Source organism: Zeugodacus cucurbitae, chromosome 2, assembly GCF_028554725.1.
Source record: "Zeugodacus cucurbitae isolate PBARC_wt_2022May chromosome 2, idZeuCucr1.2, whole genome shotgun sequence".
Taxonomy (NCBI): domain Eukaryota; kingdom Metazoa; phylum Arthropoda; class Insecta; order Diptera; family Tephritidae; genus Zeugodacus; species Zeugodacus cucurbitae.
In genome coordinates, this window is record NC_071667.1 from 72,393,209 (window position 1) to 72,409,107 (window position 15,899).

The window sequence follows — 15,899 nt, forward strand, 5'->3', positions numbered from 1 at the left end:
GGTACTGAGCAATATTATGTTGCAAAACAAATGATGTAAACTTTTTTTCCAGCTGACAGCAAAGCTTTTCGCAACAGTGGCAACCTATGCCGCCATCACCATTTTTTCGCATTCGCTATTTATTCTCATTCACTCGTTTGTTAAATCTTTACTGTCTTTGCCATGGTCGTGTTTTTGCGTGCAGTTTAATGGTTTATGTTTCATAAAAAATTGTTGGCAAAAGGTCACTGAAAACAGCAAACTAGTAATGAAATAAAATAATACATTTTTAAATGTTTAATGTAATTGTAGTAAGTGCATTATGTATTAAAAACATTTAACAATAGAAATACGTTCTCGTTGATCGTTAACGAATTCATATTGGTGCGGTTTGCTGGCAAGGTGAGCGATTTGGAGGCGTCATAGACGTTATTGAATGAATCCTATTTTCCCTATTAAATTTAGAATTTTCCTTGTATAATCCATGTGTTTGCAAATAATTTTCCAATGTTAATAAAACTGCAGAAGCGCATGGCATTGGTATGAGAAATGGCCGAACCACTCGACTGCCATAACCAAAGATTTTTTTCACTTTGTGCACTCATGTTAAGTATAACATTTTCAAGTGTGCTTAATGTGAAACAAAAATAACGTTTAGTTTTGAGTGTCTAGATTGGTAGTAAACGAAATAAATTTGGAAAAAAGATGAGAATATATAATAATTAAACATTTTCGGTTGAAAGCATATTATTCGCGCAAAAAATGGCACAGTTGGATTCGCCGTAACAGTCGTTTGCTATTGGTTGGTGATGTTGTCATATTGTTGTCTAATTTTAGAAGAGGAGCAATCGAGAGAACGTTTACGAGCGTCTAAAAAGAGTGTTTGGGGTCCCAACGTGTGGGAGCATGTGCGTATATGCATGAGAAGGGGCTGTTTGTGCATCATTACGGCTATTTTCCCACCTCTTTCCCGAAGATAGCTATCAACGGAAACCAGTCAACATTGCGTTCACATCTGAAGTGTGTTGACAAAATGCTGATTGTGTTGAGTTTAAATTGCAACAAACTCTATCAAGTGGTTGTTGTTTGTGTAGTTTCAAAATAAAAGTTAAAATATTAAGGTGATAGGACAACGGTATACTAACGGTATGTGAATTGAACTGTATGAGAGGAACCGAAATTCATCGCCTCCCATCTGTTTTAAACAAACTTCTGGCTAATAAACTTATTGCCAAAACTGATTTCATCGTTAGAAATGTACACCTATAAGATAAGACCGTTGTCAGATGTTGGAGAGCAAGTTTCTACAATGATAGCCGGTTACTATACGCAGGCAGTGCCTCTGCCTAAGTTAAACCATTTTGCTATTTAATAAATATTTGTATAAAATAAATGTGCTCCAATCCGTCTACATTCATATATAAACTTATACAATAAATTTGTTACTGATTTGTTTCCGTTATTGCGAATAAACGTTCCTTGTATTATCATAAAATTAATTATGCACCACTCTGTCAATAACTTTTCAACTATATTCGTGTTTTGTACATTTTCCTTTGCTCTCTATTTTCCATCTCTCTCCGAGTCATTTGTGGACGTTTACTAACAAATGAAGGTGCCTCTTTGGCACTTTAAACAAATTCGTGCTCCGCTTGTTACCAAATCACAATGTACAAAGAGAAGTACGACAATCGGGTTTTCTATTCACATTCGAACACTAACGCGCTCGCTATGTTTTTCTTTTTTATACACAAAAATTTTCTTTTATTTTGCTAATCCGTAAAAGAAAATTATTTGAACATTCACATAACCAATATAAACACCAAAAAAAAAGGTAAAGTGTGGAAATAAAATATTCAAAATGTGCGTATAGTTTAAAAAATCAGTTTAAATATTATATGCTGGTGTCCATGCCATACCTATTTAAATAAGTAAAGTGATATAATGTTCACGAGTTGAGGTACTAAATTAAAAAAAATGGAAAATAAGTTCGTTTCTGAAGATAACTATTTGCAGAACATATGCGCCAGTGATTATTTATACACATATATGTAAACAGATGTACATACTAAGCAAGTGCAGTGTAATTTGTCTGCAAATTTGTCTGATGACACAAGTGTAGGCTCAGTTTGTTTGTGGTTCCAATGATCAAACTATATTAACGTATTTACAACCATTTGCCGCATAAATAGGCCTTTTATTATTGGGATATTGCGTGAGTTATATACAAAATGCGCTCGTCTTTGCTAATTGTGTAATCATTGATTTTTCAAAGTGACGTTCCAACTCAGCTGCATCGGTTAATATGTGAAATATCGAAGACTCGAAGAAAATAGATTTTCAAGCAATAATAAATTGAGTAGTTTTTCACCTGACTGCGTCTAAAAAATGTGCTTAAAATTTAGGCAGTGATAAACTGTATTAAAAGATATATAAATGCGTTTGTAATGCTTATATATTATATTTAGAGTGAATGAATTTGACATTTTTTTTTATTATTTTAGAACTTATCAAATTATTTGTGTATTTTTTGCGTACTTGTATTGATTGTTGCTTTTCGTACACATTTCAGACAGTTGCGAAACAATCGATTCCGTAAGCAGTGTCTCCAAAGCGACTATAAACAATTAACTCAAAACCAACACGTATAATTTGAAATTAAAAGGAAGCATATTCAACGTAACCAAACTATCAAAACAAAAACAACCGAGCGATCGAACCACCGAACGCCTGAGTAACTTTGATACCCGCGTACTATTAGCATGCACAAAGGCGATGGGCGGTTTCCTGGATAAGCCGAAAACTGCAAAACATAACGACCATGGGGAAGGAAATAAACTTCGTTTCGGTGTCAGCTCCATGCAGGGCTGGCGTTGTGAAATGGAGGACGCATACTATGCACGCATCGGTCTTAGTAGCCGGTTGGAAGATTGGAGTTTCTTTGCCGTCTTTGACGGACATGCTGGTTGTAAAGTGTCGGAACATTGCGCCTCACATCTGCTCGACTGTATCATTAACACAAATGAATTTAATAACGGTGACCACGTGAAGGGTATACGTAGCGGTTTCCTGCACATCGATGAAGTGATGCGAGTGTTGCCCGAATTGACGAAAGATGCTGAAAAATGTGGCGGCACAACTGCAGTGTGTGCATTCATATCGCCCACACAAGTTTACATAGCGAATTGCGGTGATTCGCGTGCAGTGCTATGCCGACAGGGTGTACCGGTATTTGCCACACAAGATCACAAACCGAGTTTGCCCGAGGAAAAAGAGCGTATACACAATGCAGGCGGTAGTGTTATGATAAAACGTGTTAACGGTACGCTAGCTGTGTCGCGTGCGTTGGGCGATTATGATTTCAAAAATGTTAGGGAAAAAGGTCCATGCGAGCAATTAGTGTCGCCAGAACCAGAGATTTTTTGCCAAAGTCGCCAGGATACAGATGAATTTTTAGTTTTAGCATGTGACGGTATATGGGATGTTATGACCAATGAGGATGTTTGCAGTTTTGTCCATTCGAGGCTGAGGCTAACGAGCGATTTAGAGCACATAGCAAATCAAGTCGTCGATACCTGCTTGCACAAGGTGCGCCAAAACAATACAAAAAAATACTTTTTTTTCATAAAATAAGTGCTTATAATAATATTTTTATATTTGACATTGCAGGGCAGCCGCGATAACATGAGCATAATAATTATCACCTTCCCAGGCGCACCACAACCAACTGAAGAAGCCATAGAAGCGGAAAAACGGTTGGAGAGGCAAATCGAGAAACTAACAAGAGGTTGTCTAAGTCGACTTTTTTGTTTTTAAACATACATAATAATAATAATAAGTGTACTAGTGAAATTGTCAGTTCATGTACTTAGTACATAACTTATGTGGCGTACGTAGCGCATAAACATTAAGGCAATAACTGAAATGATATCTACATATATATAGTTTATAGTTTGACGTGAGCAATGTATGTGCCAGCGTGTATACACATACATATGACGTCATTAACCGATTTACCTGAATTACGAAAAAATCACGAAAGTGTTAAAAATGAATCCCTTGCGCATTAGTGAAATGTGTAACTAGTTTGTAGGATAAACGCCAAATCGAACTACTAGTCATTAGCCCATTTAATTGGCTTTAATTTTTCTTGTATTCATTAATAATTGTTCCTTCACCGTGTAACTGCGGCAAATAATTTACTTTCTTCTAGTCAAATAACAAAAAAAAAACTCTAGTCGTTACCTATAATGTGGCTGCATAATAACAAAATATTCACTGTTTGCTACAATAACTGCCAAGGATTACTCCTACGACTAAAATGTTTATTGTGTAACCATTCATTCTATATAATACCTACATGTGTATTATCCATTGTCCCACGCAAGAAAAAAATATAAATCATACAATTGGTACTTTAACTATAGTTAATTGAAGCATCTGCAAGAATACTCTTGAAATTTGTATGACGCTTGTAAAGCAAAGAAACATACCAAAGAATTTTACATACTTACGAACATAGTTAAAATTAGTTTAGTCAAATGTGTCAAGTTGTATTAGTACAATTGAGAGAGAAAAGGCGTTTGCTCGAGCTAGCATTGTTAGCGTTTATTTAATATAGTATAAAATAGCGAATGTAAATACTAAAATTAAAAAAAAAAAAAAAAAAAAAATTGCAGAAAATGTATAGATACACAATTATTTAACAACAAATTAATAATTAGAAAATTTAACAAATAATAGAAAAAATTGAGCAAAAACCGTAATAATTAAGCCACCGAACGTTTTTAAAGTGAAGTGAAGTGCAGTGAAATTAAGATTTGTTATATTAATTTGAGAGTTTAAATGCACAAGCTGTGTTTAATTAATTAACAGTATTACACTTAAAGCTCAGTACAGTGAAAATATTAAAATACCAACCGAAGTAAATGCATAATTTACGGCAAAGTTAATGTAAATGCAGTACAATTTCTTTATATACCATAAGTACCTCTGCAAACCCTTTGCTTTACAAAAAGATATTGTAGAAATAGCGCATAACAGTAATTTGAATATTTAAACTAATTTTTAAGCATTTGATGCGTGTCCATACTTCCACACACATACACACACACACACAACCTCGCTTACTTATAACAACTAACAACAACAAGTACAACAACATTATTGTTTTTGCCAACCTCTATCTAGCTAAGTTTAGCGTCCTTATGCTCACGTAAACATTGCAATATTTGCTTAGTACTTTTTAAACGATAATTTACGCATTGTAATACACATAAATAAGGCAAAGAAACGCAACAAACAAAATCGTAATATATTTGCTGTGCGTTCTGTGTTTCTACAACTCTGTATTACATATTTCTAAGTCAAATAGCAAATAGTGGAGGCGCGAAACCTCTTAAGTATCTGTACAGTCTTAGCAGTTATTTAGGTGTATTTGTAATGTACGACTATATAAACGGAATTTAATATTAAAAAAATGCAAACTAGTATTATATAATAAACAAAATAGCAAATAGCAAAAACAAAAAAAAAAAAAATTGAAACGGAAATATATATAACAAACATATGCCAAATACTTACGAATAGTATTTGTAGAAAAAATGTAAAAATGAATTTTGATGCGTGTCCACACTCATAATTGCAAGTTGAAGAAATAAATTCCTATTTTAAACTCAAAAGAAATTTAACCGAACGAGTTGTACTATTTTGTCTATCTACACTCATACATATATATATACAACAAAACGCGTGTGCTGCCTTTTGAAAGTGCAACGAAACACAATCTCAAACATTTTTAACCCACATTGCTTTTGAGTTAAAAATTTCATTACTTTTGCTTTGCGCGCGAGTTTAATTGTCATTTAATTTTGTGTTTCACACATATTTTACTTCATTTGAGTTTATTCTTATTATTATTGCTTGTTTTTGATTTGCAATCATGCATATACAGTCCGCATTCGTTAAGAAACACGTCAAGTGTTCTGTTGCAAGAGCAATTTGAATATTAATGAAATAAGAATTAATGAAGGTTTCAACCAATCGTAGATTTGCGTTTGTGTTTTTTTTTTGTAGAAACAACGCGTTTAGAAAGAGCGTGAGCATAAGGTACGTTAAATCAAAATTCGTTTTTATTTTGTTTGCTAAAATTAAGATTATTATATTGTTATACCTACTCACAATTAACATTATCATTAGTAAAAAAAAACAATAGTTAATTAATGCAAGTATTATAATAATATTAATTATTTTTTAAATATTTTTTTATTATCTATAACGTTCATAATTCAAGTCAAATGCATGCCAAGGCTGTGAAGTATTTAGTGGCTTCTAAAATTTTGTTAGTCGGAACTCGAGTTCTTTTTACTTGCAATTTACAGTACAAATTATAGAGCTCATAAACGAAATTTTATAATTACAGAATTTGAACTTCAATAACTCCTTAACTCGAACTCTTGAATTGGCAATAGAAGTCAAATTTCATATAAATTATCTTCCGTAACTCGGAAGTCTCCCTAACTCGGAAGATTTTTTTTGTGGATTATGTTGATTCGAGTTAGGGAAGTTCATATTTAGTTTTCGAAAATAGTTATACTAAAGACCAGAACTTCTTAGTTTAATACCTTTTTTTTTCAAATTATCGAACAATATTATTGTGCATCTTGTAATAAATTTTATTAAATAAGCGAGAGTGGAATTTCACTGTAAATATATATTTTTTTATATATATTTACAAAAATAATATTTGCATGCAACTGTTTTTGTATTTTATAAAACAAAAAAAAAAAAACATTTTATTAAATAATTTAACTTTTGAAATTTTTAACAAAACGCAAAATTTTTTTAGAAATATCAAGTTGGTCTACAACCTTTAGTTAACAAAAAATACTGCAATGCATTATAAAAAAATTATTTTTAAATGCAGTAACAATAAAATGTTGTTATAAAAAAACAATAAATTTATGAACGATTTTCGAAATAACTATTATTTGGCACATCACTTATTACTATTAACACCAAAATAGCGATTTTTTTCTTAAGTAATTTTTTTTTAAATAAAATTTTCAACTAACACCTAGCTTTAATATAATGAAATAATATAAATGCAATTTTTTCAACTAAAAAAAAAATATTAAAATTTTCTTAACCATTCCCATCTTTATTTTGCCTTACAGATGAGATAGAATGCAATGAAGTCAACCAGTACTTTGATTTATTGCAAGCACTACAGAATAAGGAAATTGAAGGTCTTCCTCCTGGTGGCGGCTTACAGTCAAAGTAAGTAAATTTTGTTAGCATTTGCACCAGCAATACCATTGCTAATAATTGTGTAATTCCTAACGTCCCAACAGATATGCAGTCATCGAGCGAACGTTCAGACAAGTGTATCCAGATCAGGACTGCGAAGTACGAAACATACTCAATTTCTAATACATTTTTACTTTGCTTCATATTGTTACTACAGTTTTAGCGCTTTATCTGCATTGTAATGTTATTTTTCTGCTTACTTTGCTTAAAACTATTTTATTAATTGCTTATTTATGCACATTCATCATTTCATTAAATTTTCATTTTTATTAGTATTTTTTATTAGTGGCGCTTATTATTATATTTAATGCATCGCTTAATCAAATTTAATGCATTAATATTAAGTTTACTAATCTTTACATGCACACAGCACTAACGCTATTGTACTCTAAATAAGCATAACACATTTTTCATATATTTATTATCTGCTCACTTGCTTTGCACTCATTTAACATAATCTATATATTTCCTTTTTTCTTCTAGTGTAATGAATATTATCAACCGGTTTAAATTATGCCATAAACAAGAAAAAAAAAAACAAAAACTTGCTTTAAAAAAAATATTTGCTAAATTTTTCAATTTCAACCAAAAATAAGTTGCAGTTTTCATTTATGTATGATGGGTTGTTATGTATGAGGCAGTGTAATCATCCTTTACAACAACAAAACGCATGCGAAAAGAAACCTGAATGTGTGCATGTCCATATGAATGAGTCAATAAATGTTTTCTTTTACACATATTTATATTTTGATTTCATTGTACTACACAGATATTGGCAAAATATATGTACATATGTATATGCGTAATTGTTTATAATCCATCTATGGTTATTTACTATTCTTTTTTTTGGTTGATAAATATATTTTATTTTAGTATAATCTGCAAATAAGTATTTATGATTACTTTTTAAATTTGGTAATTTCTTTTGTAATATTTTTTAATTTATCACTTTTTATATTGTTTTCTTTTTTTTTGAAATTATTGTTTCAATTAAATTGTTTTTAATTTTTTTTTTTTTTGTTGATAATCTTATATATTTTTAGTCTAATCCCAACTAAGTATTTATATTTTTTTTTTTTGCTTTTAATTCCTATTATAATTAATAATTCTATTTTTTTATTATAAAATATTTCATTCGATATTTGTGTTATTAATATTTTTTTTATTTGATATTCATATATATTATTCTTAATTTGTTTTCAAGATTTTATTAATATTTTTTTTATTTTTGTTATTTACATTTTTTTAAAATATTTTATCTTTTTTATTTTTGTTATTTATATTTTTTTTAAATATTTAATTTTTTTATTTTTGTTTATATAATATTTTAAATTTATTTTTAGTTCTATTTAATTTTAAGTAGGTATTTTTGTTTTATTTTATTCTTTTTTGTTTTAATTTATTATTTAATTTATTTTTTTTTTATTTATTTTATTTTTTTTTTTGATACTTATATTTTTAAATATCTTTTTTAAATTTTTGTATTATTTGTTTTACTTTTTATAATTTTAAATAGTTATATTTTTATTTACTTTAATTTTACTTTTTTAATTGTTTTATTTAACTATTTTTTTATTTAATTTTTTATAATTTTTATTTCATGTAATTTTATTTTCATATTTTTTATTACCTTTTTTTGGTTTGTTTTATTTTATTATTTTTGTTATATTTTTATATATTTTTTATTTAATAAAATATATGTTTTATTATTTTTTCATTTTTTTTATTTAATAAAATATATTTTTTATTATTTTTTAATTTTATTTTATTATTTTTCTTTTATATTTTATTTTCTTAACTATCCATTTTTTATGTACATATATTTATTTATATATTTTTTTTTATAATAACTTAGTGAATTTTTCATTCAATTTGATTTAATTGTCTAATTTTAAGTACATAGTTTTTTAATTTTTTGTTTTATTTTATTATATTTTTATTTATTTTAGATAGTTATTTTTATACTTTTTATTAGGTTTTGTTTATTTTTTAACTTTAATTTAATTTAATTTATTTTTTTAATTTTATTTATTTTTTTAATTTTATTTTTTTTTTAGTTTTTTTTATACTATTAACCTCATTTGTACACCCTATTTCTCACAATAATATTTTCATCATGATCATCTCTATTATTCTGCTTGTCTACCCGCAAAGCTCTTCTGCTTAGCTGCTTCAATATTTTGACAATCCAATATGTGTTCTCACTATTATCTTCTCTTCTCAATATATTGTACTTGCAGAGCCCTTCTCATTGAACCACCTCAAAAACAAAGTAATAACAAAAACAGCAAAATAATTAAAACAACAAAAACAAATCGGTTATAACTTTGATAAAGTGCAAATTTAACTGAAGTAACCAAATAGAAGAAATGAAATAATTTAAAAGCAAGAAAACAGGATTATAACCAATAAAACAGAGAAAACAAATAATTGAAAAACAAAATGGGAAAAAAGCCAGAAGCATACGTATACATAAGAGATGGAACAACAAAGTTTAGGTTTAAGCAGTTATACATACATATAGAACAGGCTTGTTGTGCAGTTAAAAAGCCTGAGGCTGGCATGGCGAGAGTGGCACAGAAAACTTAACGAGCCTCGTAGGTTCGCCAATACGTACCACGCACAGAGACACAAACATTTTGCGGCTGTACACAGCAGCGAGCGCAGTCAAACGGCAATATGAAACAATACAAAGTTTTACTTTTTCATGGGAAGCTAAAAAATGGAGCATTACAACAACCATACAGACCAAATAGAAACAAGTACACACACACATTCGTGGAGTACCCATCCAAGCGTTTCGTTGCAGCAAATACAACACGTTGCCGCTTCCGTCTCTCAACACCTGCCTACAACACCAACGATGTGTCCACACAGAGACACACATAGACACACATGCATACGAATCTACTCAAGTGTGTTATGTCCTGCATATAATAAGCCATTGGATTGGATTAACTAATTTCTAGTGACGTTTTGTGTACAAAAGTCTATACCGTAAATAAGTAACTGTTGTATGTTTGTCTGTATGTTGAAACGAAAAAAAACAAAAAAAAAAAAACAAAAAGAGTAAATCACCTTCGGAGGAGTGGTGTTTAGCGTTTGAGTTTCTAGCAGCAACAAAAACAATAACATACACTCCAAAAGCGCTTGAAGCTGCTTGAAAGTAAAATTGTAGACAAGTTGTTTCAGTTTCGTTATTACACAAAAAAAAAACGCACAACCACACAACACCACCAACAATGCAACGAGTGGAGACAGACGCTGCAGACTACAAAGAAAGCTTGACCGTGCTTGTGCGTCTACAACATACCTTTTTTTTTAACAACAACAAATTGTGGTAGCCAACGACCTTCAAAATAATTGAATTGTCTGTTCGTTTCTCCTTCGGTTGCCGCGTGCTGGCCACCAAAATTTTTTAACGAATGCAAAATTTCAAATCTCTTTTAAAAGCACATTTACAAATTTACACATTATTTTTACTGTTTTATTTCCTTTTACTTTTGTACTACATACATATATACGACCTACATAAATGAGAAAATAACGGTTTACAAAGTAACTGAATTTTTGGAGTTAAAACACAAATCCTACAAAAAACAATGCAACAAACTAAGTTAAAAGTTCAAGAAATGAGAAAATGAAAAAATGAAAAAGAGAAAAACAAAAACAAAACACAAAAATAAGATTTTACAATTTTCCACATACTGTCAACAACAACTACTTACATACATGCATACACACATATATATTGTGTACGTATTTGTAATCTGAGTATAAAACAAAAGTATAAAATTAGTTGAGAAGCTTAATTGAAGATAAAATAATTACAAGAAAAATATCGTAAAAATATGGTAATAAGTTGTAAGTGAGTAAAACAAAAACAAAAATAAAATAAAACAAAAAAAAATTAAGTAAATAAAGAAAAAAGAAAAAAACAACAAATGAAATGGTAATAAGAAGATATACACACGTGTTTGTAGTGAATGTTAATAAATGAATGATAACTGAAATACAAAGATTATATGTAAAAAAAACAAACTTTGAAGTTTTATTTAAGCTAAGGAGCATTGTCAATTTTAGCATTCTAATAATAACTGGTTTTGATTTGCTATCGGGATGATTTGATATCGGGATTATACCAAAACAAGAAAAAACGTTAACTTCGGCTGTACCGAAGCTAATATACCCTTCACAGGTGCATTTCTTTTAGTAACTATGTGTTTAAGCAAATTTAAAGACGTAAGAAAAAGTAAGTAAAAAAAAAGAAAACATTTTACTAATTCTTTTTAGCCGGGTTGTTTGCTAGAAACATTAAGGTTATATGGTTAACCGATCTGCACAATTTCTTCGGAGATTATATTATTACCTTAAGCAGTAATCCATGTCAAATTTCGTGAAGATACCACGTCAAATGCGTAATTTTCCACACAAGCCATTGATTCCGATCGTTCGGTTTGTATGGCAGCTATATGCTATAGTGAACCGATCTGAATAATTTTTTCGGAGTTTAAATTATTTCTATGAGCAATAACTCATACCAAATTTCCTGAAGATATGTAGTAAAATGCGGAAGTTTTCCATACAAGCGCTTGATCCGATCGTTCTGTTTGTATGACAGCTATATGATATAGTGGTCCGATATCGGCAGTTCCTACAAATGAGCAGCTTCTTGAAGAGAAAATAACATCTGCAAAATTTCAAAACGAGATCTTAAAAACTGAAGGACTAGTTCGTATATATACAGACAGACGGACATGGCTAAATCCACTCAGTTCAACATACTGATCATTTGTATATATACTTTATAGGGCTTCCTTCTGTGTGTTACAAACTTCGTGACAAACTTAATATATCCTGTTCCGGGTATAAAAAAACTGGTATAAATCACATATGTTATCACACATACTCTTTGGCACTAAATATTTTATAAGTGAGCAGGCTGAAACAAGCTAATCGAAGACGCATTTTAACATGTTTATATATACTTAAGGTCAATCATTGGTTTATTTATGTTCGACTAATTTGTATCTGATTTCTAATATAATAATGCTATCAATAAGGACTGCAACCCTGAACAACGCCAACAATAACCCTGAATGCACATAGCGCCTGTGGATATCGTTGGCAGATACATTGCAGCAAAAGCTGCTTTTATACTCAGGGAAGCCGGTCCATGAAAATGTCCATGCCGGGATATTCCGAAATTCTCTGCAACTTCAACTGCATCCGTGAAAATATCGACCATTGTGTCACAATCTCTGCAGTTCCTTCTTTGTTTATTTTCCCTCGAGGCGAGTGTGGTCAGGACGGAATCGCCTAAGAAGAGGCGCAACCAGCATTTTCACGGATGGATCGAAAAGTTGGGGGAAGGTTGGGGGGGGGGAGTCTTCTGCAAGTAGCTTTCCATAAAACTTAGTTTCAGGTCACCAGATTATTGTGGTCTCTTTTAAGCAGAGGTATCTTAGGAAAGGTAGCGGTAGGCGAACTGCTCCGAAATTCAGCCTCCTTCCAGGAGTCTTCTGGTATCACAACGCGCTGGCACTTTGAGCTGTCCAAGTGGGATCCATCGCGAAACCTGTTGCAAAGGTCAACCTTTTTAACCTAACCAAACCTAATCTAATGATGGAAAAAATCGACTCGCTAGCAACAAACATCCTCTAAAAATAAGTTTTCCATGCAATAAAACCACATTAACATTACAGAAGATTGAAAAGACGGGGAGTAGGTGGCTACCGTAGGTCTAAAATTTTAAATCAAATACCATGTAGATGAGATCAAACTAGTTTACAAACGGAACTTTTATGAATTAATTCTTAATGAAAGCGTCTAACTATGTTGCTGCTGCTTTTATCTAGTACAAATTGGTGAAATCGGTCTAAAATCACGATATCTAACGTTGTTTAAACTCGTCATGCAAAGCTCTACTTATGTGTTATTAACTTATGTATATTTTTTTGGAGTCACTAATTTCTACAAATTGTATAACAAATTCAAATATCATATCTTAAACAAAATAAAAAGATAACATATAAGACACCATTCACTACTTTTGCTTAGTTATAATCCACATCGCTTCACTTCACATCATTAAATGCCACTGTATACCAGTCGTATCATCTCCACAAGCGACAAGTGTTGTCTTTCGAAGCGGTGACTATGATATCACCAGCATAGCTAAATGCGCACGAAAACACTTCTGAGTCATGGCCACTCAAAACCTGCGAACACTGACCGGACTCCGTAAGCCACAAGCGCGCAGTGTTATCAGCAGAAGCAGTCATGAGCAGAGCGCCAGGCGGACTAAAGCAAACCTGCAAATAAGAAATTGTAGTATAAAAAACAAAAAAAAAATGCACAACTGACGCTTTACCTTCGACACCTCATCTTTATGACCCTCCATAATGGATAGTTGCACCAATTCGCCACGCAGGTCCCATACGCGTGCCGTACAGTCGCTGCTGCATGTGGCCAACCGACAACCGGTTGGGTCAAAGCAAACATCCAGCACCTCCTCGCGATGTCCGGTTATGTTGTGTAACGGTACATCTAGACGACGTACATCCCACAGCTGAGCGGTGCTGTCCAACGAAGCAGTGGCAATGCGATCACAAGAGAAATTCCACACACAGTTGCTCAGTTCGGCAGTGTGGCCACGCAGTTGTGAGATGAGGCTGCATGGTAAATATTTAAGCAGAAATAAATAGAATCTTTGTGATGTAATTTATAAGCTACCAGCCAGCCCGTATATCCCAAATGGCCGCCGTGCTGTCAAAGGATGCAGTAAGCAACATATTGCCACAACGGCTGAAGCGACTCGCTATCACTTCGGCACCATGCTGACGCAGCTGCTGCAGCTCAAAGGCCGTCTCGATGTCAAATAAACGCGCGCTGCCATCCATGGAGGCGGTGGTCACCATGCTCGATTGTATGGGATCGAATTCGGCCATCACCAGCTCGGCTGTGTGGCCGTAGAGCGTGCACAGCGACTGAGCATTCGAAGCTTGCCACACACGTGCGGTGCCATCGAACGAACCGGTGACCACTTTGTCGCTGTTGAGTTGCAAGTTACATTAAGTTAATCAACTGTAAAGCATAACGGTACACTTGTGCTGTATAAGAAATACCATTTGGGCTGATTAAAGGCAACGGAGAAGACAACATTATCGTGCCCCTTCAGCAGTAGCGGCTCCTCCACGGCGTCGTGTGTGTTGATAATGCGGCAAATGCGGTCATAACTGCCGGTCAAGCAGCGCGTACCGCTTCTGTCGAAACAGATGTTGGTCAGTGGCAACAGGTGTGCCACGCGACGTTGCAAGTAGAACTTCTTTTGTGTGGGCTCCAACAATTTGCGTTGCAATTTCGCAATGGCCTGCCGCAATGGATCCGTATAGTTGTCGATGATTTGTTGTAGGAAGGTCGCATCGGGTGTTGTTCTTTTCTCGTCCGCTTTTGGTGAGTTCAATGTGTGCTTTTGTTGTTTATTCTCGACGCTAGCCGCAAATTTGAGTCCTGCAGTGTCACAATTTCTTTCACCTCTTTTCACTGAGTTTTGTAGTTCGTTTGCAATATTTTTCATTACTCTCTCCACACGTGTGCTGCAAATGAAAGTGCTTTAGTTATAAATTATAATTTTTTAGTTTATTTAGGTCACACACTTCGCTTTCAGGTCCAGCAGATCTATGTGTTGCAGCATTTCCTTGCCTTCGGCGGTGCGACAATTGAGCGCCAAACCTAAAAATTGAAGTTTTTTTTAATTTAATGAAGTCACTTGTGTTGCAAGCTCACCTGGTGGATAATAACGGAGGTAGATTTTGGTTAAGCTCATGTTTGCGTTAATTAGTTAAATCAAGTTAAATTTTATTAAAAATATTTTATAAAAAAAAAAATAATTATTCCAAAAAGCGAAAAGTAAACCATCAACAAACCCGTAAACTGTTGTACTGAAATGGAACATTCCTTTTGTGTTCTCCCGCTGGATCAATAAATTTCGTAGGGCGCTCGATGTGTAGGAGCGTTGCTAAGTGTTTTGCAAGCAGCATTTGTTTTTTGAGAAGCCATGGCGTATGAGTAACAAACAAGCAGTCAGTCGTAATGTGTGTTGAGAATAATAAAAATTCTTGAATTGAATGTGAGCCTAGGCGTTATGTATTATTTTTAATTTTTACTTCTTGGTACGAGGTCTCAGTTGCATGTCTATACCTAATTTATATTGTTACAGTAACGATAGTGCATCTTAACTCTTCAGTGCAATTGTAATAGTCTTCGAAGAACCATAATAAAGATCTCTTTTGAAAGTTGTTTGCCAAAGGGAAAACACACGTAGACTTTGAAATATAGTCCTTTGTGAAGCCTTTGTGAGGTTGTATGTGCTACTCTTAGTTTCCTTAGGTAGACTTATTAAGGGAGATATCCACATTAAAGACAACTGAACATATGAAAATCTGTGTATATAATATTCTGCTCAAGGAGAAATACTGCAATGCTTTTATTTTGTGTTAATATGGGATTTACCTAATTAGTTTTTGAGATTCAACAACTTTCCAGGTCATGCATTTCTTCAGGCTGATGTTCATATCTTGATTAATTCTTAGCTCCTCTACAAAACCATT

The 15,899-nt window shown here is 32.5% G+C and overlaps 2 protein-coding genes across 8 annotated transcripts; one reads left to right on the forward strand and one right to left on the reverse strand.

Moving 5' to 3' along the window:
* The first annotated feature begins 91 nt into the window (after positions 1 to 91).
* On the forward strand, positions 92 to 10,962 carry Ppm1b_1 (protein phosphatase 1B). Of its 7 annotated transcripts, none has more exons than XM_011179383.3 (6): positions 92 to 223; positions 2,552 to 3,567; positions 3,649 to 3,766; positions 7,155 to 7,257; positions 7,332 to 7,386; positions 7,771 to 8,026. In XM_011179383.3, the coding sequence occupies exons 2-6, from the start codon at positions 2,755 to 2,757 to the stop codon at positions 7,795 to 7,797; spliced, it is 1,116 nt and encodes a 371-aa protein (XP_011177685.1). In that variant the 5' UTR covers positions 92 to 223; positions 2,552 to 2,754; the 3' UTR covers positions 7,798 to 8,026. The 7 variants fall into 7 exon arrangements, with proteins under 7 accessions (XP_011177685.1, XP_011177689.1, XP_011177683.1 ...); XM_011179387.3 differs by lacking the exon at positions 7,771 to 8,026 and adding an exon at positions 9,528 to 10,962 and having other exon boundaries at positions 128 to 381; XM_011179381.3 differs by having other exon boundaries at positions 128 to 381.
* A 2,178-nt stretch (positions 10,963 to 13,140) lies between these two features.
* LOC105209218 (dynein assembly factor with WDR repeat domains 1) lies at positions 13,141 to 15,115 on the reverse strand. The gene is made up of 6 exons (XM_029038298.2): positions 15,076 to 15,115; positions 14,946 to 15,021; positions 14,415 to 14,885; positions 14,023 to 14,340; positions 13,661 to 13,961; positions 13,141 to 13,601 (listed from the first exon to the last, which is right to left on the reverse strand). The coding sequence occupies exons 1-6, from the start codon at positions 15,113 to 15,115 to the stop codon at positions 13,404 to 13,406; spliced, it is 1,404 nt and encodes a 467-aa protein (XP_028894131.1). The 3' UTR covers positions 13,141 to 13,403.
* Between the last annotated feature and the right edge of the window lie 784 nt (positions 15,116 to 15,899).

What these genes read in the sequence shown, in the direction of transcription:
- Ppm1b_1 (XM_011179383.3), top strand. Translation starts at nt 2,755, where the DNA reads ATGGGCGGTTTCCTGGATAAGCCGAAAACTGCAAAACATAACGACCAT. An exon ending in TCGATACCTGCTTGCACAAG is followed by an intron (nt 3,568 to 3,648) that starts GTGCGCCAAAAC and finishes TTGACATTGCAG; the next exon opens with GGCAGCCGCGATAACATGAG. An exon ending in ATCCAGATCAGGACTGCGAA is followed by an intron (nt 7,387 to 7,770) that starts GTACGAAACATA and finishes TTTTTCTTCTAG; the next exon opens with TGTAATGAATATTATCAACC.
- LOC105209218 (XM_029038298.2), bottom strand. Translation starts at nt 15,115, where the DNA reads ATGAGCTTAACCAAAATCTACCTCCGTTATTATCCACCAG. An exon ending in CCTCCGTTATTATCCACCAG is followed by an intron (nt 15,022 to 15,075) that starts GTGAGCTTGCAA and finishes TTCAATTTTTAG; the next exon opens with GTTTGGCGCTCAATTGTCGC. An exon ending in CTGCTGGACCTGAAAGCGAA is followed by an intron (nt 14,886 to 14,945) that starts GTGTGTGACCTA and finishes TTTCATTTGCAG; the next exon opens with CACACGTGTGGAGAGAGTAA.